At 42.7% G+C, this 24,152-nt stretch overlaps 1 protein-coding gene and 1 long non-coding RNA gene across 4 annotated transcripts; one reads left to right on the forward strand and one right to left on the reverse strand.

Annotated features, from left to right (window-relative positions):
* Positions 1 to 295: 295 nt before the first annotated feature.
* ppp2r5ca (protein phosphatase 2, regulatory subunit B', gamma a) lies at positions 296 to 15,120 on the reverse strand. 3 transcript variants are annotated; one of them, XM_057011903.1, is made up of 16 exons: positions 14,979 to 15,120; positions 14,820 to 14,885; positions 13,846 to 13,996; positions 7,298 to 7,497; positions 6,517 to 6,627; positions 6,253 to 6,345; positions 6,028 to 6,158; positions 5,791 to 5,850; positions 5,599 to 5,707; positions 5,376 to 5,429; positions 5,126 to 5,296; positions 4,904 to 5,031; positions 4,522 to 4,623; positions 4,356 to 4,428; positions 3,806 to 3,922; positions 296 to 2,727 (listed from the first exon to the last, which is right to left on the reverse strand). In XM_057011903.1, the coding sequence occupies exons 1-16, from the start codon at positions 15,003 to 15,005 to the stop codon at positions 2,593 to 2,595; spliced, it is 1,728 nt and encodes a 575-aa protein (XP_056867883.1). In that variant the 5' UTR covers positions 15,006 to 15,120; the 3' UTR covers positions 296 to 2,592. The 3 variants fall into 3 exon arrangements, with proteins under 3 accessions (XP_056867883.1, XP_056867881.1, XP_056867882.1); XM_057011901.1 differs by lacking the exons at positions 13,846 to 13,996; positions 14,820 to 14,885; positions 14,979 to 15,120 and adding an exon at positions 10,981 to 11,186; XM_057011902.1 differs by lacking the exons at positions 3,806 to 3,922; positions 13,846 to 13,996; positions 14,820 to 14,885; positions 14,979 to 15,120 and adding an exon at positions 10,981 to 11,186.
* On the forward strand, positions 11,162 to 14,755 carry LOC130513237 (uncharacterized). The gene is made up of 2 exons (XR_008946651.1): positions 11,162 to 11,640; positions 13,930 to 14,755. It is a non-coding gene; the product is annotated as an uncharacterized LOC130513237 (long non-coding RNA).
* Positions 15,121 to 24,152: the final 9,032 nt, after the last annotated feature.

Below are 24,152 nucleotides of genomic sequence, written 5' to 3' on the forward strand. Positions count from 1 at the left end.
TTTAAAAGCCATTTTAAAACCTGAAAGAAACTATAACTTTAGCCGCATCATATCTGTTTGCTTGAACCTGGGTGTTTTTAGATCGTATTAAAATGTGCTGGAGAAACCAAAGGATGTTTGGCGCCCCCTAGTGTGCGAGCAGCGCGTATACCCAACTAAAGATATTAGAAAATGTTATTTAGATACCATAGTAAACATAACATGTTTAACATAAAAAACAATCTAGAGCAGTCATAGATATATATATATATTCATAGAAGGATGCTGATCAAGTAAAACCAAAATTGATGCATGATTGAAAATATATATTCAAATAAACTCTTTATTCATTATATAGTTATACACCACTAAAGACAGTGAAAGGAGCACACAACGGGCATGAAGATGTTTTAGTTATATAGAGGAGGCAGAGAACTTTGCAAATCTTATAATAAAAATAAAAACATTTTCTAAATCCTTGACGGCTCAAAGTACATCCAAAAACAGAAGAAAATAAGACGGTATGTGCCAGTCTGACTTCTTTCACTTGCTATTGACGGTTTATTCTGTACAGGACAGTTTGTACAAAATTAATCTAGATATATAACACTACATGAAACAAGGTAAATCATATATACAATATTAAATGAATCATATAGTACAGGTCACATACAAAAGGACACTTTAAGTTATGTTCTGGAAATAATATGTTAAAATTAAAAGTTCAGCGAAGCTCCTGCAGAAACGGACAAAAGCCACCTAGTTTAAATGGTCTCATCATCGAAGGTGACTTATTTTCAGCGCTAAAATAAAACCTCTGCCTTCACTCGACTCGTAAAATCCAATAAACGCCTCTCCCGGCAGGCGGGGTTGTTTCCTAAACGCGATGACCTCCACAGCAGGTTGGTGAATGGCATTCCTCCAGGGTAAAGGTACATGTTTAACATGGTAGTTTTAATTTACATCATTTTGCATTCAAGCAAATACAGTATTAACACAGTTAAAAAGCCAAGTCACAATGTTTATTTTCAGCACTGGGCTTTTTTTTTGTGGCCGTGGAAGGCCAGAAGGACGAGGAAAAAAGAGTGACATCCGCACTGCCGACCTCAAGAGACAAGACAAAGAAATACAACGATTCAAATCAAGAACTCCTGCAGACTGTCTTGGTTTAAACAATGGTACTGCCTGAGCTAATTTGACCGAGGGAAGAGTGCATAAAAGAAAAACACCCGATTGCTTATTTGCGTGGTGTTGTCAGCTCTTAAACAAATCTGTTGATCATTTGCTGTAATGTCTGTGTATGATTAGCTTATGTGTTAATAAATTATGTTCCAGGATTAGTTACAGACATTAAAACCTTTAATTGTGCCGCCTCGGCTAAGTGCAGCGTTAAAAGAAAGAAAGAAAGAAAGAAAGAAAGAAAAAAAAGAAAGAAAAAGAAAAACAATGACCGAAGTCTGCATCATCTTACTAACTCAACTAAAACACATCTTACAGTAATGATGCTTTATAAACAACCTCCCTCTGTAATACAGCATATATTTGTGAAGCTGCTCAACGAATCTCAACCGGCCATTTGTTACAGCCAAGTTTTGTGTTGCTACTGCAGATACGGGATGAAAAACACACGACACCTGACAGGGCACGATTTTACATCCCAGTCATGGGACAGTAATGGGGATATAACCACTCCATCCTTTTTAAAATGGAGAAATTAGCCACCAGACAGTCATACAGTTTCCTGTCTGACGACTAGAAAGCAGCGAGTACCATTGTTTGAACCAGCTAGGCATCATTATGGCCTGATTATTAAATATTGCTGATAAACATAAGGAAGCAAGCATATAAAGAACAGTGTATGGCACGAAAAAAAGAAAGCGCCAGATGTCCACAGGACACTTCGTTTCCTTGCCATCTTTTTTGGACATTGCAAGGCTAAGGACAGGCCTCAGTTTGGTCTGGTGTCCTAAAATAAAGAAATCTCAACCATCAGTGAAAAACAAAAGGCAGGTTCCCCTGTTCGATTCTCGCACAAACATAAAACAGTGAACACAACAGTCTTGGCACTGACAAGAGTCCATAGATCGGGCCAAAAAAAAAAAAAAGACGACAGACAAAAGGTGAGGACCGTTCTTTTATCTGAGCAACGGGTTCTGGATTTGATCCCATCGACAGAAAAGAAACCCAACAGATGTGCCTTCAGAGTCAATCGTTTCCTACACTGTCCAATCACTTAAGAACACAATTCCAAGGTGGAATGAAAGAACCAGTGTTGAGGAGTCCATGCTCCCAGATTCCACACTGACAGTGAGTGCACGGGGTGACGGGGCGGGAGAGGAAGAAATGAGGCGGGAAGAAACGGGAGAACACACAGAACGTAGTGAGGACGCACTCGCAAAATCAAGTAAAACACCTGAGAAAGCAGAAATCTGTGGGAGGCGGGCTTCAAGGATGAAGGACAAATGAGGATTGTGGGTAAACTCATGGTAGGAAATATGGATGGAAGGCCCAGTGTGGGTTATCAGTGTCACTCTGACACGTGGACAAAATGGATGTCCATAACTGTGGATGGTAGAGGGGGCAGCTGAACCAGACGCTGGCAGGTAGAGGGTCCTAGAGTCCATCGTGAGTGGTCAACATGTCTTCAGCTCTGCGGTGGGACTCCAAGGCTTTTGTGGTGTAGATATCCTGAGGCAACTCAGATTTGCGTCGCATCATAGGCCGCTCTTTCCGCTGGTCATGCTGCAACTGAGAGGAGGCCCAAAGTCAATCATAATGTCCTCGTGCACAATTCCATCACATATACAACTGGACAGAAAAGAATGTGCTACACATACAAGGATGTAGAAAAGATAAATGGCAGACATTCAAAGGGTGCCATTACAAGTCTGTACAATGTAAAGAGCATGATGGCGGTCATCAAGATTACTTTAACCCACAAGGGGGCAGCAAAGCTTAGCGTTCACCTGAGACAAGCACAGTCTAAACGTCAGTGATTGAGGGCGCAGAAAAAAGAATTATCCTTAAAACTCACATCACCAGCAAATGTTTTCAATAAAATAACATTAATTAAGCCCTTTTTCTATTAAATATAACTACTGAATTCAGAATTCACAGCCTGTATTGCAACATGTCAAATAACGATAATAATGTTAAATTGCACACCATGCACTAAATCTACAGAACCCCGAAATTATCCAGTATTGTACCAAAGAACAAAATTATCTTTTGTCAATTCAAGTCAGTTAGTAGATATACTGGAGTTTTTTTCTTTAGGTTTTTAAGTTACAACTGGAATAAAAACATTTATTCAGGTCAAACTGAATTAAACGGCAACCGTAATGCTGCCAATAAGTGACATTTAAATATCCAAACAAACCAATCTCAAAAGCATGGGTATCGAGAACGGAGACATTGTTATCCTCTTAAAGGATAAAACAAATCATGTTGTCTCAGCCTTGAGAGCTGACGTCTATATTTTGACCCATGCTGTGTCCTGTAGCGTTCGTTTCAATTTACCTTTATTTATGTAGCATCTGTTACAATCAAGATTGTCTGCAGGTGCTTTGCAGAGACCCAGAACCCAACCCTTGAGCAAGCAATGCCGGCAAGAAAACCCCCCCAGACAGAAAACCTTTTGCATTAATAAATATCCAAAAAATACTGAACAGTTTGGGGCTCCATGCAGAAACGACATGCCACAAACACACCGTTTATTCCTCAGCGACTGCAGCACTTTCTTTAGCTCAGGTCTCGAAACGCAAATTAAAAGCTGCGATGCGAGTAAAGTGAGGCTCAGAGACATCAGAGACAAAGTCAGGTTTACCTGAGTCGCGCCCTCCTCAACTGTCTTTTTTAACCTCTGAACATCTTCTATCAAAGGGATATCCGTCTCCATTGCTACAGGACTATTGAGGTCAGAGGAATCAACATACACAGAGAACTATGTTGAAAACAAAGGGAAAAACAAACACAAAAGGATGGAGAAAAGACTTTCAGTTGCATGCAAAGGAGACCTCTCACCTGATGACAAGACACCACCACAGTATCAGAAACGACGTGTGTGTGTTCTTTCCAATAACCATGCGCTGAACACAGCGGTGCCATTTAAAAATACCTCGTGTTCATCGGCATAAACGCTTACTGTCGACTGTTTTAATCACCAAAATTAAGCTCTTTACTAATGACAATATGAACAAATGAGCCTAAGTTGCATGCACGTGTGATAAGATGGGACAAAGGAATTGAAATTCACCAGCTAACACCATAAATTAAAAACCCCATCCATTTCAGTACATTCTACACACACTAGTGCTATGATGACACGTTCCATAGCACAGGAGGAAAAGGTGTGAAGCTGCACTCTTGGCACTCACCTGTGGATTTGACTTGGCCAGGTTCTCGATCTTGATCCAGGCCTCCTCCCGTTCTTTTAACTTTGCCTTCTCTCTGCAGAAAAGAACCAAAGGTGACCATTAAATCCAAAACCTGGCCGAGGCTGAACGGCGAATCTTTGGGATGGACAAAGAGAGCGGCACCTACTTGTTTTTCTCAGCCCTGAACTGCTGTGTGCAGTCATCAAACAGCTTCTGATTCATCTCCATGAAAAGCTTCAGAGCGTTGTAGATGAGGCCGTGGATGGTCCTGCACGCACAGCAGGCACAAGTCATCATTCTTTAACAGCATTGGTATGAAACTAAATGAAACATCTGGTATTTTAGAGAAAGGACCTCAAACATGGACCTGAAGATAAACCAGCGTTGGCTCCATAATGACGAAACCTGTTTGACTTAAGTGCAACTGCGCTGCGGTGTCGTGCATTTCGTGACCTTGCTCAAAAATCAACACGGACTTGAGAGATATCGCCCCGGTGTTGGAGTGGTGTCACATGCTGCGACAATCAGAACCTGTGCAGGGGCCTTACTTGTTCCAGTGAGTCTTGGAGTTGCGATAGAGTGCGGGGAACATAATGGGCAGGATTTTGGCTGCATTGTCGCTGATCAGACTCATGATGTACTCGTTGTTCCAGTAGTACAGAGCTCTCTCTGCCACCTACAGGAATTTAAACCATGCAGTCAGGAATGTACTGACATTCATTACCTACCGCACCTGAAGAACCAGACTGTTTTCATTATCTGTTGGCTACCTGAAAATGTGGGCTGGACACACATTTGGCTAGCTGCCTGAAGAGAGGCTCCTGCACTTTAACAAACTCTGAAGGCTCAATAACATCCAAGATCTCCTCCAGTTCATTCAGGAACATCACCTCCTTGGGACTGTGAGTCTTTGGCCAATACTTCAGTAAAGCCATTACCACCTGTGGGCCGACATTAAAATATTACTTTGATGGAGCAAAGATCATTTTGGTGACGACGATTAAATCCTTATTTACATACCGGCTCAGTTAGAGTGCTGTCTTTTTCCAAGAACTGCACCACACAGTAGGCCAGCTGCAAAACACATGAGCCAGTGAATACTTAAAACGTGAAGAGGCAAACTAAAAAAAGGGAACAGCAGCTGGAGAAACAGGATGAACATATGAATAAATCTGCGGGATGAAGTCGGCACAGAAATATGGAAATGTGTTTCTAAAGATGCGTCTGTGAGAATCAGGCGTACCTGTGGATGGTAGACACTGAGTGATTTAACTTTGTGCAGGGGCAATAAAACCTTCAACAGGAAAATCTTGTGCTCTTCTTTGAGTGGTAAGGCAAATCCATTGATTATGCTGAGTAATTGGAAGAGAAAGACGGTAGAATTGCTGAGAACAGCTGAGAAACTTTCACACCTCATACCAAATCAGGGCCTTACCTTCCCAGTATTTCCAGTAGTTCAGCTATACCATTATGGTGCTCTGTTTCATAGATAAACCTGAAAGAACATAAAAAAATATACCAACTCGACATCTTAACTTTCATCCCAGTCGTTGCCATTTATCATCAACTACTATTTCACAGGTTCCAGCCTTTACATTAAAAACTATTTATGATGTTACCTTCTCAGCAAGAACACAGGCTGAGAAGAGTGCTGAAGGAAAACTGTCCTCACCTATAGAAAATATTATTGATCTGTTTTCTGATGTACGCCCTCAGTCCCAGGAACTTTCCATAGATCCTGTGCAGGGTTGTTTTAAGGAAGTCTCGTTCTCTGGGATCTTCACTGTCAAACAGTTCGAGAAGCTGAAATACACCAGCGTTCAATTGTTACTCAACAGTGACCGCCAGCACCTTTCAAAGCTATTCCACAGAGCTGCGAGTTGAATTCCTTTCTTACCTGCAAAACAAATTTCTGGTCGATGTATTTCTTTGCTATGTTAGGCTGGAAGTCAGGTGATTCTAAAAACCTAAGGAAAAATTCGTAGACGAGCTGCCAAGGAAAACACAATGCAGATTTTATTTGGAGTGAATCATTTTAACGTAATCGTCACCAAAACGGGGGTTTATTTGTGGCAGCTAACAAACACAACATGCGCAGGAATAAATAAAAGCAGCTTGATTATGTTGGGTTTTGCGGATGAATAAATGATTAAGTCTGAACCTGGAGATGTGGCCAAGCGGCTTCAAGCGTCGGTTCATCTTCTTCTGGATCAAACTCTGCCCCGGTGGGATTAGACGACGGAGGCAAAGTTCTGAACATATTAACTGCAAACTGGAAGTAGAGGAAAGTTAATTCCTCTGGGTAGTATTCTAATAATAATAATAATAATATGTATATATATATATTTTTTGTAAAATCCAAGTTATATTGAACAGAATAAAGTAAAGTTTAAAGTAAAATAAAGTTTGCCACTCCTGGAAACATTTTCAACCAAACTTCTTTTTATTCCTCCATTTAAAAATAACTTTCTTATTTTTAGATCAATAGAATCTTTGCCTCTTTAACTGCCTTCCAGGGGCACTGGGTCTATAACAGTGCAAGTGCGTCAACTGACTACCCCGAGGGTCACTGTTTCCTGCCAGACAGATCATGGGATGGTGCAGGTGGCCTGCTAATACACTGGGGCTCTTTGTTTGTAGTGACAGGCTGAGAGGTAGATAAAGTGAGCAGCACTGAACTTCAGCCTAGAGTGAAGACTGAACTTTCTGGGTTCAGATCTCCGAAACTGAATGAAATTATGCATTTTGGATTTCGCACAGAGCACATACATGAAAAGAAGGAGATTGGTGTGTCTCTGAGTTAACCCTTAAGATTATAGATCTAATTCTGAAACTGCCATTGTGCAAAAGAACTAGACAAAAAACAAATGACACAAACAGGAAGCCACTAGTTTGACCCTCATTTTTGGGTTTACACAGCAGAGGCGACGTCTCACACTGACCATGTGCACCACTTCTGGGTAGATGGGCTCCGTGATGACATTCCTGTTGTGGGTGATGTACTCCACCATCTCGCTCAGCGCTGCCCGCTTCACTTCCTTCCATTTTAGATCACTCAGCGGGTCGGACAGGAAGTCGAACAGAACGCAGCACTGCCGAAGCTTCTGGATGAAGAGCTTCTCCTGCTCTGCAGGGGCCACGTCTGCAGGGACAAAGGACGAAAGTCTGATGTGGGTCAAAGAGCAAAAAGGCCCCAAATAAAGAGCGGCAGTGTTTGGTTTTGTAACTCTAAATTAAGTCATTCTACTTGGTGGCTTGATAGCAGTACATGCCAACACCATAATGATGAGGCACAAAGTTAAAGTGCTTTATCTCTCTTTGATGGAGTTTTCTAGTATCATTGTTATTTGACATGTCCCCCAACTGTTCAATTACACTGTCACTTGATGGCTGTTTTAAAGAGAAAGGCTGGCTCTAGGCAACCACAAAACAAGCTAATTTCCTATACGTCCCAATTTTATGTCAGTTGGCTCTCCTTATTTGTGGCAGACAGGATATTTTCACAAATTATGTAGAAAATGGCGAGGGGAATGGAACACGGGCTGGTTGAAGAGGCTACATTTGTGACAGCGATCACAGATGTAATCCATCTGACCAAGTCTGACAGTAGCAAATCAGCTGTTGCTGTCGCTGGCTGTCATTCCCGCAAACACAATTATCTTTTTTGAACTCTCAAACCCATTGTGACGGAATACTCCGCGTTAGACTCATGGGTCAGTTGTGACATTAACCATAAAAATCAGCCATAGTGCAACTGCGTCTTCATCCCTACGGGTGAATAATTGATGTGGTATTTATAAAAGGCTGTTACTGAGGCGTGACGGCAGTAGATTAGATCAGATATAAGCATGCCGTATGCATAGGGATGAATCCTATTCCTCTTCAATGACTGTATAGTAGCCTGCGGCAGAACACTGCTAATTACAGAGATAAACATAATCAGATGCCAAGACAAATGATGATTTATGGATTTAGCACAAGGTTCTGAAATTAGGAGGATAGGAAAGAAGTTAAAGATCAACTAAAGACACAGTATGATCCAAAGACAAATAAAACCACATTAGGTAATGATATTCCTACAATCTGCTTGGGGGTGTGCTGGATAAAAGTGGAAATGTTCCGTGTGTTGTCTCTGTACAGACCACGTGGGAATCATTTGGCTTGAGGTTTATGTGGCAAAATGCAAGAAAAAAATGTTTCTGTATGTGAGAAATAACAGATAACCGATCCTCTTCACTCCTGCCCAGATTTTAATGAGTTTACACAAGGAGGACGAGTCAGTTTTCAGATGGTTAGTGCTGCAGTTATTGGCCACATGTGCAAGGACGGGAGAGCCAGTCAGTCTCAGCTTCTGACACAAAACACTGCCGCTGCCAGCTGGAACATGAGGACCGAGGAATGTATTACCATACCTTCCACCTCTGGCTATGTAATACTCATGGTGCCACTGTTACACAAGTATGCCTGCCGGCCTGCCTTATAGCATTTGTGTACACTCCTAAAATATCCCACTAGGCTGTTGCGTAACATGAAAACAAAGTGTCATGATCCTAAAGTTGACATGTTCCACCACAAACCCAAAGATAGAGTGAGTTTTCTCGCTGACCGTTTCCCGTGACCCCAACCTAAGTGACATTCGCCACCTTGTCCAACTTTGGGAAACACCATTCTTTGAACGGCGGGCTGGCAGCGTAAGATGGACCCGGGGAGTTCAGAAAACAAGACTGAACGACCTGATGTTGATTTAAACACTGACCAACTGTCCTAAGCCGTCTTGCATTTTACATGCATACGAAACAAAGCCAGATAAATTCGTCCATTGAACGAGGTTTTTTTATTTGAACAATAAAGAATAAGCAGAAGTCAGAGATTTTTTTGGTGAATACACTTCATTGACATACTTGCAGCTGCATTTACAAAGCTGCCTTGTGATTTAAGTTCTTGGGTTCTTTTATCTAATCATTAACATCTAGGCTTGCATGGATACTGGGGCAATACTCCAGCTCTATTCATACCCCCCTCTTTATCACAAAACATGCATAATCTCAAGTTGAACAGGTCCAAAAGATTAAAGTGTATTATTTCTAAAATCGGAATGGTATAGGTTCCTTTGATGCTGGTGGGTACCTACAGATTTCCTTCTGTTGCTGTTTTTTATTATTGTGGGTTTGTGTGCTAGTGTGTGACTGGTTTAATCAGGATGACTTGTTGCTGCCCCAGCAGACACTGGACAGGAGGCAGGAACACACACCAGAGATGTCATACACATCATTCACAGCCTTGTCAGGGAAGAAGGGGGGGGGGGGGGGGTTGATATCAAACTTAGGTATTTGCAATTAACAGCTAACAGAAACTGGGTGTTTATGGCTAAGAAAATGATGTCTACCCTCACTGTTGGGAACTTGCCAGCAAACTGTTGTGCACGTGTACCCGACAGAGAAGCTGACGGATCCTATTTAATTTAAAAAAATCCCTGTACATTTGCTAAAATGGTCAATTAGCCTCACAGTATTGTAACGCTTGACCTGTAAATCTCACAACATGGCCTTTTATTAACCTCCTCTATTTTATTAAGGCTTCATGTTCTGGAATCTGGAATCCAAATGATGAAATATAAGGGAACTGAGTACAACTTTAAAACCTTACTACTGAGTGTTGCCATTTTGTTGGTGTAAAGTAATGCTGGTCTGGATCCCCGATTAACTATCCAGCTGAGATGAAACTAGAATGCATTTGGATGTATTCTCCCTTCGCCATAGCATTCACTAATTCCTAATGCTGAGGCATGGGGAACCAGCACAGACACAATGTGGAACCGATTGGTCTGTGAAAGAGAGCCTGGTTGACCCGAGGCCAGAGACCTCTGTGGCTCAATAGTGTTACCAATAAATGCCCAAGGCTTCATCTATGCCACTCCAGCAGGCTGATCACAACCAAAGGCTTTCCAATATGACACGGTACATTGAGCAGACATTATGAGGCCGAGCCCTGTAACCTGAAGACATGGACGCCATGCTCTGGAGGAATAAAACGAACACGACCGGCTCATGTTGCTGCTGGAAAACACAACCAAGACAAGGAATTGACAGCGGTGCACGGAGGGGTAGGGTGGGGAAATGGAGAAAGGGTCTGTTTGCTGCAAAGTGGTCGTCTACAGCCTCCACGCCGGGATCAATTCGTGCACAGAACAGGAGCGTGAACCGACGGAAATACAACGACGCCGAATGATCCTATGACAGTGTCTTGCAGTGTTACTGGAGCACAATGTTGCCAAGGACGTATATTACGATTAATATCGAGAAAAACTAAGGAAAAGAGCCTCAGCTTCTCTATGACATCACTTCCTTTGACGTCACTCGGTTGGCTGGGGGATGGGCAGGCAGCACAGCTAACTAGTAAAACCAGATTTTTACGTAGCGTCCGCATCTCACAGCAATACACAACAACAGCCTTCGCTATTCGAATGTAACGTGGCTATCTCCAAAAACCCGCGCACAAATAGCCGAAAGAATGCTGACAAACTACCCGCTTGGCAGTGAAGGGGAACGGGAGCAGATGAACACACAGCCCCGCTCTCGCTCCTTGTCGCTGGGACGCACAGGGAGAACAATTCGGCCGTACGTACCTCTGAAGTGCATTAAAGCCACCGGCTGAAATGGCCCGTTGGAATTGGGTGCATCCACAACCATCTTGTCTGTTTTATTGCATGTCAACATCTAAACCTCAACCAGGAAGGGAATCCACTCAGGGCGACAGGCCAGCCTCCATTTTAGCACAAAAGCAGATCAGAAAATGAAGCTCCCTGCTCCGCTGGAGGGAACTGGCTAGTTAGTGACGTCACCAGCAAGGGGCGCTGTGATTGGCCGTTGTGCCCGGGAAGGACAAATGTGATTCGTTGAGTCGGGAAAGGAGGCGGGACATGAGATGGAGTCTCTCCACCCCCCCACGACTCCTCCTCCTCCACGCTCACTGGTCCCTGCTATGGAAGGCCGGCCTTGAGATCTTGGATGAGATTGAGTTAAATCATTTCCAGTTTAACTATTGGGCTGTGGTATAATCGGACTTAGGAAAAGCAGGTGGATAGAATTTTCTCCGAATGCCTGCTCAGGCAGGCGGGCCCTGACTGGCTGGATCTTTGAAGTCACTCATTATGTTGTTTCTTCCTGTCATCTCACATTGGTTTCTTATCAAAGGGGAGGAGGAGAAGATCAGGAGGGGGGGGGGGGGGTCTGAAATCCTTGGGATGAATGAGCTGGAGGAGCTTTGAGGAACTGAAGACGGAATGGTGAGAAGTTTATACTGAAATTTCAAAGCTCCCTCATAATGACACTGCAGATGAAATGGAAATGTGCTATCTAGTCATGCACAATAAAGAAATTCAAAATAAAGGTTTAAAACACAAGAAGTGGCCACAAACTTTACTCACAGTTTAGAGAGTACTCATGAAGGATGGTAAATAAAGCAAACATATGGAAACATAGCATTGTTTTCTATGATAGACATGAACTATAGCGTTAGAGTCATTTTAGTCAAATAATCTGCATGGAAAATATTTCCAGATTGTCAGCGATAGATACAAAATCTGCATTTTATCTTTGCATGATGAGGCGCCCCCCTCTTCCTGTGGTGAAAACATGGAAGCCACAACCAGAGCACCAGGGTTGTTTTTAGAACAATGCGGTTAAACAGCATTTTCCCACTTTACATAAAAGTCTGTATTGTTAATTATTCTGCCACTGACAGATTATTAATGGCTTATTTCATACTCATAAAGTCACCTGCTCCAGAGATATGTTTAATATATAAGATATGTTTTTAGCAGCATTAATGACTTTTCTGATTGGTGCCCTTTTTTCTGCAGCAGAAACAAAATGAAAGACAAGTGTACTGGTATTTTCTCACAGAGGGGAAAAAGCCTCTTTGAGAGGTGTCATTACATTCCACAACCATGGCAACGAGTGGCGGTATTTTCTAAAAGCTGCTACTGACTTCCTACTGGACCAGCTGAGGGTTGTGATAGATCATCCTGATACATATTTAACTTGGTATTATCTGATTTTACTGGAGGCTTCAGGTGCATTTGGCTAACGTCTGATGATATCTTCTTGTTTTATATATAAACATATACCTATACATTTACACACACAGAGAGAGGGTGACTCAGAGTTCCAAATATAAGAAGGTTACACTATAAAAAAAATACAGTTTAAAATTAGCTAATTCATTTTTGGAAAAAATACTATATTAATTAACGCGCGTGTCCAGCAGGGGGCAGCAACGATAAGTTTAAATAAGTGACGGCGCGTCCTCGTCAGATTTGACAAGCAGAAGTTGGATTTCTTATGCTTGTAAGCATCCAGCCTTCAAAACCTCCATGATTCCCGTCATCTTGAATGAGATACAAGTATTTGTTACTCAGAATATTGTTGCATGTTTGTGTAGTTTTCTCTGTAAGTAGCTGTGTTAAATGCTGCACGCACACACCACGAGTAAGGGGCAGTGATACACTCGGAGCAGGCATGTGGTACAGGATCATGGATTTAAGTGTCATTAAACAATGTTTGCCAAAGGATTCTTCAAATCAGTATTCATTTTCTCTCGTACATAATAAATCTGCTCTGTCATCGATGCTCTTCTGGCTCTTGCATAAAGTAACTTAGCTGTGGTGTATGGGTGGTAATGCCAAATAAATAAATGGACTAAATGCATCCTTACACTTTGATTTAAACGAACATTAGTATTATTGTTATTATGAACACTCTGCTATTGCTCAGCAATGTCGTTCATCCCGGCATGAAAACAAAGTGCGGCAGGGTATAGTTTACAGGAACCCACTTAAGCCAGCTCCTGCCTGTAATGCTGTGTGTAAAGAAAGAAGCCATTAAAGTTTGATGTGCATGTTCAAGCCTCGAACCTCACTGTTCCACTCTTAATAGCAGCACCAATGTGATTGGTGCTAACATGAGGCGATCGATGAGAACACTGTCGGGTGGGCAGCAGCTAGCTATAGTTATTACGTGTACTCAAATCCCAAAGCTGCTGAGGCTAAAGTGTATTCTGGGACTCTTAAGATGCACAGAGTGCTACACACACCAGGGCTCATCTTTGATTTAGGCTGTTATAGGATCTTCACTGTCAGGTCCAGCCGGAGTCAGACATGCCTGCATGATTGAGCCCTGTGGTGTGTAAGACCTGTCTTTTCCCCCTCCTGGGATGGCTGGAGATGCAACTGATCGCACATCATCTGCACTACAGATAAAGCTGCCGGACAATCTGCTTGTCTATAAATTATGCAGCAAGCAATGACCTCAAGGTTAAAAAGGCAGTTATGAGGATCCACCAGGTCTATGAATTGTTAATACAACTCCCTTAATCCAGACAGGCCAAACATTCAGTCCCAGGAATGGTTATCTCGCAGGAGAGGAGACAGAGTTATCAAAGAGATGAGCTGCATCAAAGAGAGTCAGAGCACCTTCGGAAGGAGGAGTACCTGCCAGCGCAAGCAGCTTCTGCAGCTCCCTGTTAGCACTGAGGGGGAAAGAGGAAGTGCTGAGTCTCTTCTCTCTCTTCACAGCAGAGTGGGAGCCCGGCTGCTTCGCCCTCATTAGCTGAGTCGCAGGAGGCCCTGTCTTACCGGAGCCCTGCAGAGAAAAGGACGGGTTATGGCGGTGCCAGCGCCAGAGCAAACTGCAGGACAACTCGTGTGCTCAAGTGTCAGCGTGGAGCCGAGGAGAGTTTGTAGTTGGAGGGTCAAGTTCCCTTCCGAATCAGATCGAGTGATTCTCGGCGAGGCAACCCGATAACTGTCAGCAGAGCACTGGGCAGGATCTGTTGACACAGTTTTGGACGGATCCCAGAGGACAGAATAATTGAGCAGATGTCACTGATGGAGCTGTCAATAGGGCCAAAACAGCAGGACCCCAGCAGTCAATCAATCAGTCTCTGCTGCTCGCCGCACAGCGATTTATTTAGGTCAGATATGAAGTGGACAGAAATAGCTTTGCTACCCCAGACAAACAGGGTGAGACCCTGATTGCAAGCCTTCTCAGAAAATGAAGTCATAAGATGGAGATGTGATGTCACATGAGCAGCTTTCGCTTTATTTCACAAGCACGGATGAATAGCAGGGTTTTTCAGAAGCTCGTTAGGAGAAAAAGCAGAAACTGATTACCACTCTCATATGATGAACTCATGTCTGATGGGGAAATAATTGATGCTTGTGGTCATTTTTTATTTTTCCAAAAATATATATAATTTTAATCTGATGTTATATTGTTATTTGTGTATTAAAGGAAGAAAACTGAAACAAAACAAACACATCAGCAGTTAAGACACAATATAAATGTTTTCTGACACCATTGAGACGACGAAAGCAAATTAAAAAGGTAGATCCTGTCGTATTCCGGACGTTTCTTAAACACATTTCTCTCTGTAGGGTGAGAAGTTTAGAAAAGTCATGCTTACATCTCGATCATCCACAGGCCCGTTTTTACCCCCAGATTTTTTGCCTCTCCCTACTTTGGTGGATTCCTGACAAAAAAAATGAGTAACAGTAGAGGGACAGTAAACACAACGCGCGGAGTCCTGCATGACTCAAACAAAAGCCCATGAAAATAACTTTACCTTATCTTTTTTGCTCTTGTGAGGCATGCTGAGGAAGGAATCCCCGGTGTCAGCAGGTCGGCAGTGTTGTCACACACTGACAGCAGGAACCCGGTCAGCATGGCTCCACATACTGATTGGGGATTTGGCGACTGACCGTCCGAGCATGTGACTGAGTCCCAGACTCGCCGAAGCCTCTTCCGGAACCACGCAACAATTCGCGCATTGTTAAAACCTCATGATTCACTGTGACAAGATTATGTTCGCTGCCTGTGCGCAACTTCAGGCTGCCGTTACTGCTGCTGCTGCACTCTGCCCAGTGGTGGACTCCAAGCGAGGGATGCTCCAGATTGCAACACTCAAAAGCCACAGCAGGGGGGCAGTGACGTGTAGCGCTGTAGCTTCAATAAGGAGGTTTTTTGTTTGTTTGTTTTTTAAGGGTGTGGAGGTGCGCACAGTTTCTGTCTGCATCTTCACTTTACGTCCAAAAATGCTGCGTTTCGTAGCCATAATCAACCTAGTTTGGCAGGATCCCACTGAAACAGACTCAAATGAACACTGAGCCTTTTGTTAGCGTGAAGCGTTAAGGTGGAGTCCAGGTTGGTGCAAGAAATCAAGGCAGGCAGACAAATTCTATTCATCTATTTATTTAAGCAATTTTTGGTTGGTTGATTCCGTTCCAAATCATGGAGAATTATAGGAGTTTTAGTTCCACTGGAATTGGTTTGAGCTCTACGCAATGTAATGAATTAAAGTGTCCACATGAAGGCAGTATTGGGATTATTTTATTGCAGGATGCCCACCCTCCGGTGATGGACAAGTTTGAGGGGAACTTGAATATTGAATCCCATTAACAAGAGACACAATGAACAGTATTAAAAAGACCACTCTGATTCCCTCCAGCTTTAAAGATTTAAACCTTCAGCACTACAATAAACAGTAAAAACACTCCAAACGGCAGCTGCTTTTTTTCTTTTTGCATGTTTTTAATATAAACAACAAACACATAATTTTTATAGTTGTTCTTTTAATTTCTGACTGGAGAAGGAACAGATTTGCATTAGCAGCGTGGAGGATTTTCTTTGCCGGCTGGTGATACAGTACGCCAATGTGTATCGATCAGGCTGTGAGCCTTCTGTTCTCGGAATCATTGTGTTTTTATCTCTGCCTCAATCCCTGTCCACAGCTTCATTGTCAACACAGGGTTATTACTGGCTGATATGGCTACTTTCATTTCCTCTCAGGGCAACAGGGGAAAATGTTCAGAGAGGATTTTGTGTGTGCGCATGTTTGGATTTAATGGAGGACAGTATGTGACAGCACAACATTTCCATTTTTAAAAAATGTTTTCAATCAGACATGCAGGGGATGACAGTTTACAGTCTGATGAAGAATAGCAGAGATGTTCCATGGATTTGTATCTCTTCCTGAATAAATGAATAAAATAGTGTATTTCCACAAAATCCTGGTGTTACATCTCAGCTTCTGTATGGGAACAGTGGCATCTCAATGTTTTTTTCCTTTGCTGACTCTTCTTCCGGGTTATTTTCTCTGCTATTTGTCTCGTTAAGATCCCCCAGTTCCCTGTTTGAACGTATGTTACACCCTAGTTACCATAACAGCAGCTTAGTTTATGAGGTAGCTGTCAAACCAACGGGGCTAATGAGCAGGACTCCTCCACCAGAGCCTGTTTACTTTTCCACAGGAGACAAAGAACAAGATAATAGAAGACAGCAAGATGGATAGCTTGTTGCGATGGACAAAGGATAACGGAGGAATGGGGTCGTCAGAGAGGACGGCTGGATTGAATGTATTGTTATGCAGGTGCACGGGGCGATAACATAGAAAATTTTGTATTGATCTGTGACACATCCAGTCACACAGCGGCTCATCCTTCTGTTTGCTAAAATATTCTCCAGGAAGATGAAGACCTCAGTGGAACCGGTCAGATGGGCCGAGTAGTGCCTGACATGTGGGAATCCCCATTCTCCACAGGATGTAAAGGCCCAAAATAAATTCAACTGAAGACCTGAGGTGAAAATAAACCAGGGTTTGTTGTTATTGTTAATGCTAATAAAGGATGAATGCAAGCATTAAGACATTTATGCAGCTTATGTAATATATTGCAATATAGTGGTCATTCAGGAAGAAATGTCTCAGTAAAGAAATAGAGAATGTAAAGATGTATGCTTTTTAAAATACCTTTATAAACTGGTGAGTAAACTGCAACCATAAAGCTTCATTATTCTGTTCTTGATTCTAAAATCCAAGGTAATGCATAAAATCCATCAATCTTCTCTGTTTTTGCCACACTTGCAAACGTTTGAGAATGACAGCGGCAGTAATTGTGTTTCCACGCTGAGCCAAAATGAAAATCAGCCTCACTCTATTATGTCATCTGAGCAAATAAGTCTAGCTGTTCTGACTGTCAGCTCAGCAAGACATGTGCACGTCCATGTGATTCTAAAACCTTCAAATTAGTGTCAAAATATGTGCGGGATCTCTGAGATCAGCTAATCTGGGATACAATCCGGCATGGAGCGGCTTCGCTCTGCAGACGTCCCAGTGTCCCGGGGATCCCACCTCGCCCTGGCAGATGGTCTGTTTGATGAACTTTGAAGAGCATCAAACACCGGAATGTCCTGGCCGTGCTGGGATTCAACGTTTCACTTTCTTCAAGGTGACCCCCCCACCTTTCCCTGAATGTATACATAGCTACCACCTTGATGTTTAACAAACTCTTGTGTTATGCAGACTTCAGCTCACGTTCCACTGGTTTCAACCTTCTGTTCTTTCCTAGGAGTGTTGGAGACCTCCCACCATCAAGCTCATGATTATTATCACATTTTCATAATTTTGTCCTTATACATGAGGCTAAACTCGGAATATCAGACCTTGAATGCAATGAATTTTAAAACAGTCTTTGTTTCTGATTGTGCATGTTGAGAAAAGCCTTTCACCTCTCACTCAATTAAAAAGCAGCAAAAACTGATTTAATAGTGAATTTATTTATTGATTCATCAAGCAGTAGGTTCTGGATAGCAGACAGACTTCTTTCTCATCCCATTTGCGGGACAAGCAGAAGCCTCGTGCGCAGGTCTGCAACTGAAATCTCCTCTTTATCTGCAGCATCATCTGCATCGACTGTGGCTTTTGCATGTAAATAAGCGAACAGCTGTCAAATGGCCCCAACTGGCATTATATACACAAATGGTAGAGCATTTAAAAATACAAACCCAGCATTATAAATCAAGTCAGACATGCTGGGACCAGAAACAGAGCTAGATTAGCATAATCCCTGTTAGTAGAAGCAGATTTTGATCATCCTTGGATGTATCCAGGTTTATTGTTGTATTTGTTTCTTCTGTCAAACGCTGCTTGACAGACTGCAATATGCAAATACCTCCAGGCTCCTGCTGCATATCAACCTGATAAATATAACTCCTTGAAAAGTGGTAAAGAAGAAATACATTAATCCTGCAGCTCTTCGGCCTTATGCTATCAACAAAGCCCCCCCATCTGACACCCCATTTAAAAAAAACCCTAAGGTGACTGCCAAGCTGGTCTTTTGCTATCATTTGTCAGTTTATTTTGTGCAATATTCCAACGCTGACCCCAGAATATCAAGACTTCAGTACAAAGAAGACGCCGTTCCCCTTTCATGCCTGCATTTGCACACCCACACACGCCTGCGCTGACAGGCACGGATCATGAACGCGCATCCTCACACACACAAATCACTTTGACGAGCCCAAATTACAGTACAGCAGTGTCTCTGCAGGGTAACGGCAGCTTCCTGCTCTGTAAAGTCATTTTACAGCTAAATTTTCCAGCAAAATAGTCATCGTCAACGAAAAGATCTGAACTTAAAGTGTTGGTGCTGGAAGGCACCTGAAGCCTGCAGCTACAGCTACTGTCCTGCTGTTGTGACAACCTTTTTTTTTCCCGCCACAGTTTTGGGTCATAATAAAGGACATCAGGTGGCGTTTCACCAATTCAGCAGTTTAGCTTCCTGTTAGCTCTCCAGGCAGCAAACAGGAGAAGCAAGGAAGCAATCTGCCTCCCATGTTTTGCATCTTCGTGTCCCTGAACCAGATTGCTGAGATTGCACGTGGCTTTAATCGTATTAGTCGGGCTTTATAAATCAAATCTGAGAAACGTTGGTTCTCTTTTTCACCCCTGTCGTGGTCAGAACAGTCTTTGTCATTTCTAATGTTTTTTAGGTTTTTTTCTTAAAAGCAGGATGACAACAACAACTTTCTGGACCTTTTCACCAATGGCTGATTCATTTATCGGCACTCAAGACCTGCATGACCTGTTGGATACATGTTGTTTACTGTCTTTTTTTTCTCATACATGAAGCATGGAGACTGGAATTAACAACACCACGAAAGCTCTGAGAGCTCAACAGTCAGTTCATTTTAATTTCTATGCAAAGTGGGACATTTGGCAGACATTTAATTATCTGCCATCCTAGAGGAACGCTGCGGTGGGCGGCTAGAATCGTGTTTCTGAAAATTAAAGATGGATTTAAAAAAAAAAAAGACAGTATATATGCTGTGTATGTGCTTGGTGGATGAGTTCAAACTCAGTGTTGTATTGGACCCTATACAGCAGGATGCAGCTCTTCTTCTCATTAGATCTCTGCGGGAGAGACGGCGTATCAGAGAATAGCTGACCATCCGGGAAGCACTTTGAAATATGGGAACCCTTTACTGGCTCCTAAAATTATTCTGCACTTCAAAAGCTTCTAAAGCATCCACATAAAGCTGTATCTTGGGTCATAAGTTCTGGAAAGAGACATCTAAGGTCCATCTTGGACATGCAGGACTCATAATCCCACAAAAGCGTGCCTAATTTTATCTGAGTGGGCGTGAAACTGCATAACAAAGCAATTTTACTTCAGCGCTCCGACCAGCTCTGTGACAGCAACAGTTGCATCGGATTTCAACACTTTTTCTCATCTGTATTCAGGGAATCTGCCTGTTAGGGCTGTTTAGTTCCAGCGGATGCATCTCTGATTCACTTACGGTCTGAGGTTATCGTTATTGTTGAGGAGGAGAATAATCCTTCTGTGGTGGTTGCAGGGGGTGTGGAGAAGGGCTCCATAGCCAAGAGTGGGCGTGGCTTGCACAGGAAGTACTTTCAGGGTACAAAAGATGAAATACTAACAAGTGAACAAGTTAAATGAGTGCTTTAAGGAATTTTATAAATGATGTGTATTTAGTTTAACAGGGTTCGATTATGATGATATCAGGATTAGTGCGTCCGTCTTCACCAAGAGCAACGCCTCCGTCTGAACTGATGGATGAGTTAGGGGTGAGAACAGAAGAAAATAGAAATTCTGTCCATCATGTGGTCACGCCAACCTTCCTTCTGCATCTCTGAGGACCTTCTGCTCCTCTTCGTCTCCGCCCGACTGCAGCCTCTCCGCTCCCCTCTGCGTCGGCTCTGTTCCTCCCTTCTGGTGGGGTCTGTAAAAGAATCGCCTCCCTGGGCTAATCCGGTCTCCACAGGTGGCTGCAGACTGAAACGGGGGTTGACAGAAAGGCCAACGTTGCCACATTTATAAAAGGTGCTTGTGCCCTAAAAGCAGATACGATCCAGCTTGACCTATACCTGCAGCAGAGCGCTGCTGCAGAGGGAGCGCTGCTGTCTGGATGCAGGAAAGATCAAACTCAGCCCAGTCTCTGGGATTTCAATTTGACTTCAGAACCAAAGGAGGATGGAAAAGAAATGTTCCAGTTTAAAAAAAACAAACACATGAGACACCAACAGGGCTTTGAATGTAAATCATTTTACATCAATCATCGGTCTTTAAATAAAGAGCTTTTAAATGCGTAATTACATGATTGCTCATTACTGTGTGGGAGTTGTTGATCACTAATGACGGCCTTGTCAAACCACGCTTCAAAGCTTTTACCACTGAGGAAATCTCCTTTTTTTTTTAAACATGTTGCAGCTAAAAGCTGACGCAGTCAGATAACCGAAAAAACGTGATTGTTGGACCGGTTGAGATTTGCATAATTAGAGTAATCATGTGAATAATTAGTGGTGTATTTCCAAATGTGTAGAAAGCAGACCATTTGGTTTGCCATTCCACACTAATTAGTCCCACTGTTACTTGAAGGCATCGCAGCAAATGTGGAAATAACATATCACCCAGCACGGATGTTTGGCAGCAGTTTACTAAGACAGGAAGCTGGGATTGAAAAAATAACGAGGGATTCATCTGTGTTGTGAATGTGTGTGCGTGTGTGTTTGTGTGTGTGTGCGTGTGTTTACGAGCAATTGTTTTCCTGCCAAAAATGTATATTACCATAATATTTTTTTTTGACTACAGCATCAAAATGAAAACATTTATGACTTTTTTTGTGATGACTGATTTCCCCCTCATATCTAAACATCTGCAAGTGAGTCAGAGATGAGATGTTAATGTTTTAGATGTAAAACCTCCAAAGCCTCTACTTAAGAGCCATAAAAGGAGGATTCAGGCAATAATAAGTGAGACCTTCCAGATCCAGATGTTCTCCAGATGTTTCGCTACAAGGAAATATTAACTCGCTTCAATTACTCTGGGTTTTTCCTTTTAATAAGAGACTCAAGCTCAGATGACAGCCCACTCGTACTGTTTTTCTGTTTTTCTGTATTTATTTATAATTTATTCTTTTTTTTCTTCTAGTAAAATTACTTGTACTTTTTGTAGAAATAAATAAACGATTCATTACTATTTCTCCGTGGTGTCAAGCTTTTTAAAACTCACGGCTTTCTAAATGATTTAAGCTGTAGTTGATATACTGCCACCCGTCAAAACTGGAGAAAAGAGGCGTTAGAGTGACAAAGTGGTCTCGGGGGGGCGCCCTTCCGAATATTTACTAAAAGATTGCTCCTGTAAAAACCCATTCCAAGTAAAAGTGATGCCAAACTGCCTTTGACAGGAAAGTGTTGAAAGTGAATGAGAGAATCAGAGAATGAGAAAATGGGAAAAACTGCAGTTTGGTAAAAAAAGAAAAAACATATTCATAGAAATGTCTGTCGTTTGGGGAACACTATGAGTCAACTTGTCCAAAATGTTCGTCTAGCAGTGGGTTTAAAATTCTGTCATCATTTTAAATTTGAATCCAAACCGCTGATTTAACTGATGTTCTAATTTGTCAGCTCACCGACAGGTAAATCTGGCGTGGGTGATGTCACCTCTGCACGGCCTGATTGTGAACAGAAGAGGCTGTGATTCATGGCGGCTGTGTGTTGTAACAATTAGAAATGAGACTTCGGGGTTCAGCGGTGACTCCCCTGCTGATACCTCTTTCTTTTCTCCAATCTCGCTGAAATTACCTCGACTGTGGCTCCTCTGGCCCTTTACTTACTCCTACGTTTGCATGCGCTGCACTACCTGAGCAGCCTACAGTGGTCTGTGTATTCCAATAAACTGTATTGACTGAGGAGGATCACACCGTTTTCTAGTGCTTAAAGAAATGATTCTCCACTCCATACATGGATCCCTTTTAACTTCAGCCTCAACGGTCATTTATCAGGGTTTTCAGTGCACATAGCTTTCACCAGAGGCCATTTCCTTGCTTGGTTAACCTTCAACACATCTGTGCTTTCACTGATTCAGCAAATAAAAAGTGCTTCTCCATGAATTTCAACCCTTTTTGCAGCCGGTTGTTTGAACCCCCTCCCTCCCCGTTTGGTTTGGTCCCAGGTGCAGACGTGTGATAACACATCTGCTTTGAGATGAAAAATGAAAATGGTGGAATAACTATAAAACTCTGCACTTAACACGCTTTGGCGAATGGATGGGAAACATTAACAAGGCAAACTCAAAAGAGCTGCAGCGCATGTGGGGACACTAAATGTACAAGAATACAGAGGTGACAATTACACAAACAAAGATTTATCACTGAATGAATTCCATCCGTGGTTAAAGTCCTCCCTCCTGTCTTTGCCTTCAATTTTTCAGGCAGAAGTGACGGTTGCTGGTGCGAGGCTGCTTGTATTTAACCCTCGTAAGCCTCAGTTGCTGCCCCCCTTGGAGCCAACTGTTCCACTGTACAAAAGAATTCCATGTATTATTAGCGCTGCATCAGTCTAAATCATTTCATTCCTTGGAATCCAGCCTGTCGTATCTTCCACTTCCCGCAGCGTGAATGTCCCCGTTGTGCCTTTGCGGTACATATGAATTAGGCTTGATTATCATGCATGAGGAAGGAAATGTAAAATATTCATGCACGCATTTAATCATTTACGTCTGATGTTCACCATCATGTAGATTCCTCTTTTCTTCAACAAAGGTGAGTTATGATCATGCACGTATGGATCTGTATGCATATTACACGCTGTTGAAAGTGCGACATCACTTAGGACAGCTTCCTGTCTGATTTTGAGGGTGGAAAATGCATAATTTATCTCTTGCTGGCTCACTGCAATTGGTTGCATCAGTCCAAAGAATGATATGGAGATCAGATGTGATTTGGACCATTTGGACCGCTCCTAATTGCCCAGATCAACCGGTTGGTTGGGCCGCTGCTGCTGTACAACCGTATGCGGCTCAAAGAAGTTTGCCATGAAAGATTTGACAGGTCTCTCGACAGCAGACACAACCTGGGGAGAAACCAATGTCTGTGCGGCAGAGGCTGTTCAAATGTGTCAGAAGCACAGTGAATTCAACCTGCACCATTTGTACAAGCAGTCCCAGTCAGACATGGTCACTGCCACGACTGAGGGTCCAGCTTCAGGCAGAATTCTCATTTTCATTTTCTACTACGTTCCAGTTCATGGTCGGAATACTTGCAAAATAGGTAATATTCCCACAGCATTCCACACTCAGAGAGGAACAAACCATCACGGGACTAATTCCATGTGGGCTAATGGGAAGAGACATTTTGGACACCATTTATAATGTAGAAATGTGAGCGCCTTACTAAAATACCCGTGCTATTTAAATTTACAGGAGCTCCCAAAAATTCATAAATGCACTCTGGGAGCCAGAACCTTCCTCTTCAGGTCCAGCTCCTGTCTTGAGGAAGTGTCTTTCCCCGCCAGGTTAAGGTGCAGTCACTGCTTTACCTTTTGATTAAGCTCATAATTAGGGCCCAGCTGGAGGTGTAGACTAGAGGATCTTCCCATGATGCTCGGAGCTTCTCTGTCACTCTTTAGGTGGTAGAGTTAATAAAGCCTGCTGGTATCTGTCTC

Source organism: Takifugu flavidus, chromosome 16 (assembly GCF_003711565.1).
Source record: "Takifugu flavidus isolate HTHZ2018 chromosome 16, ASM371156v2, whole genome shotgun sequence".
In the NCBI taxonomy this organism is placed as follows: domain Eukaryota; kingdom Metazoa; phylum Chordata; class Actinopteri; order Tetraodontiformes; family Tetraodontidae; genus Takifugu; species Takifugu flavidus.

What these genes read in the sequence shown, in the direction of transcription:
- ppp2r5ca (XM_057011903.1), bottom strand. Translation starts at nt 15,005, where the DNA reads ATGCCTCACAAGAGCAAAAAAGATAAG. An exon ending in GGCCTGTGGATGATCGAGAT is followed by an intron (nt 13,997 to 14,819) that starts GTAAGCATGACT and finishes TTTTCTCTGCAG; the next exon opens with GGCTCCGGTAAGACAGGGCC. An exon ending in ACAGCACTCTAACTGAGCCG is followed by an intron (nt 5,297 to 5,375) that starts GTATGTAAATAA and finishes GTCGGCCCACAG; the next exon opens with GTGGTAATGGCTTTACTGAA.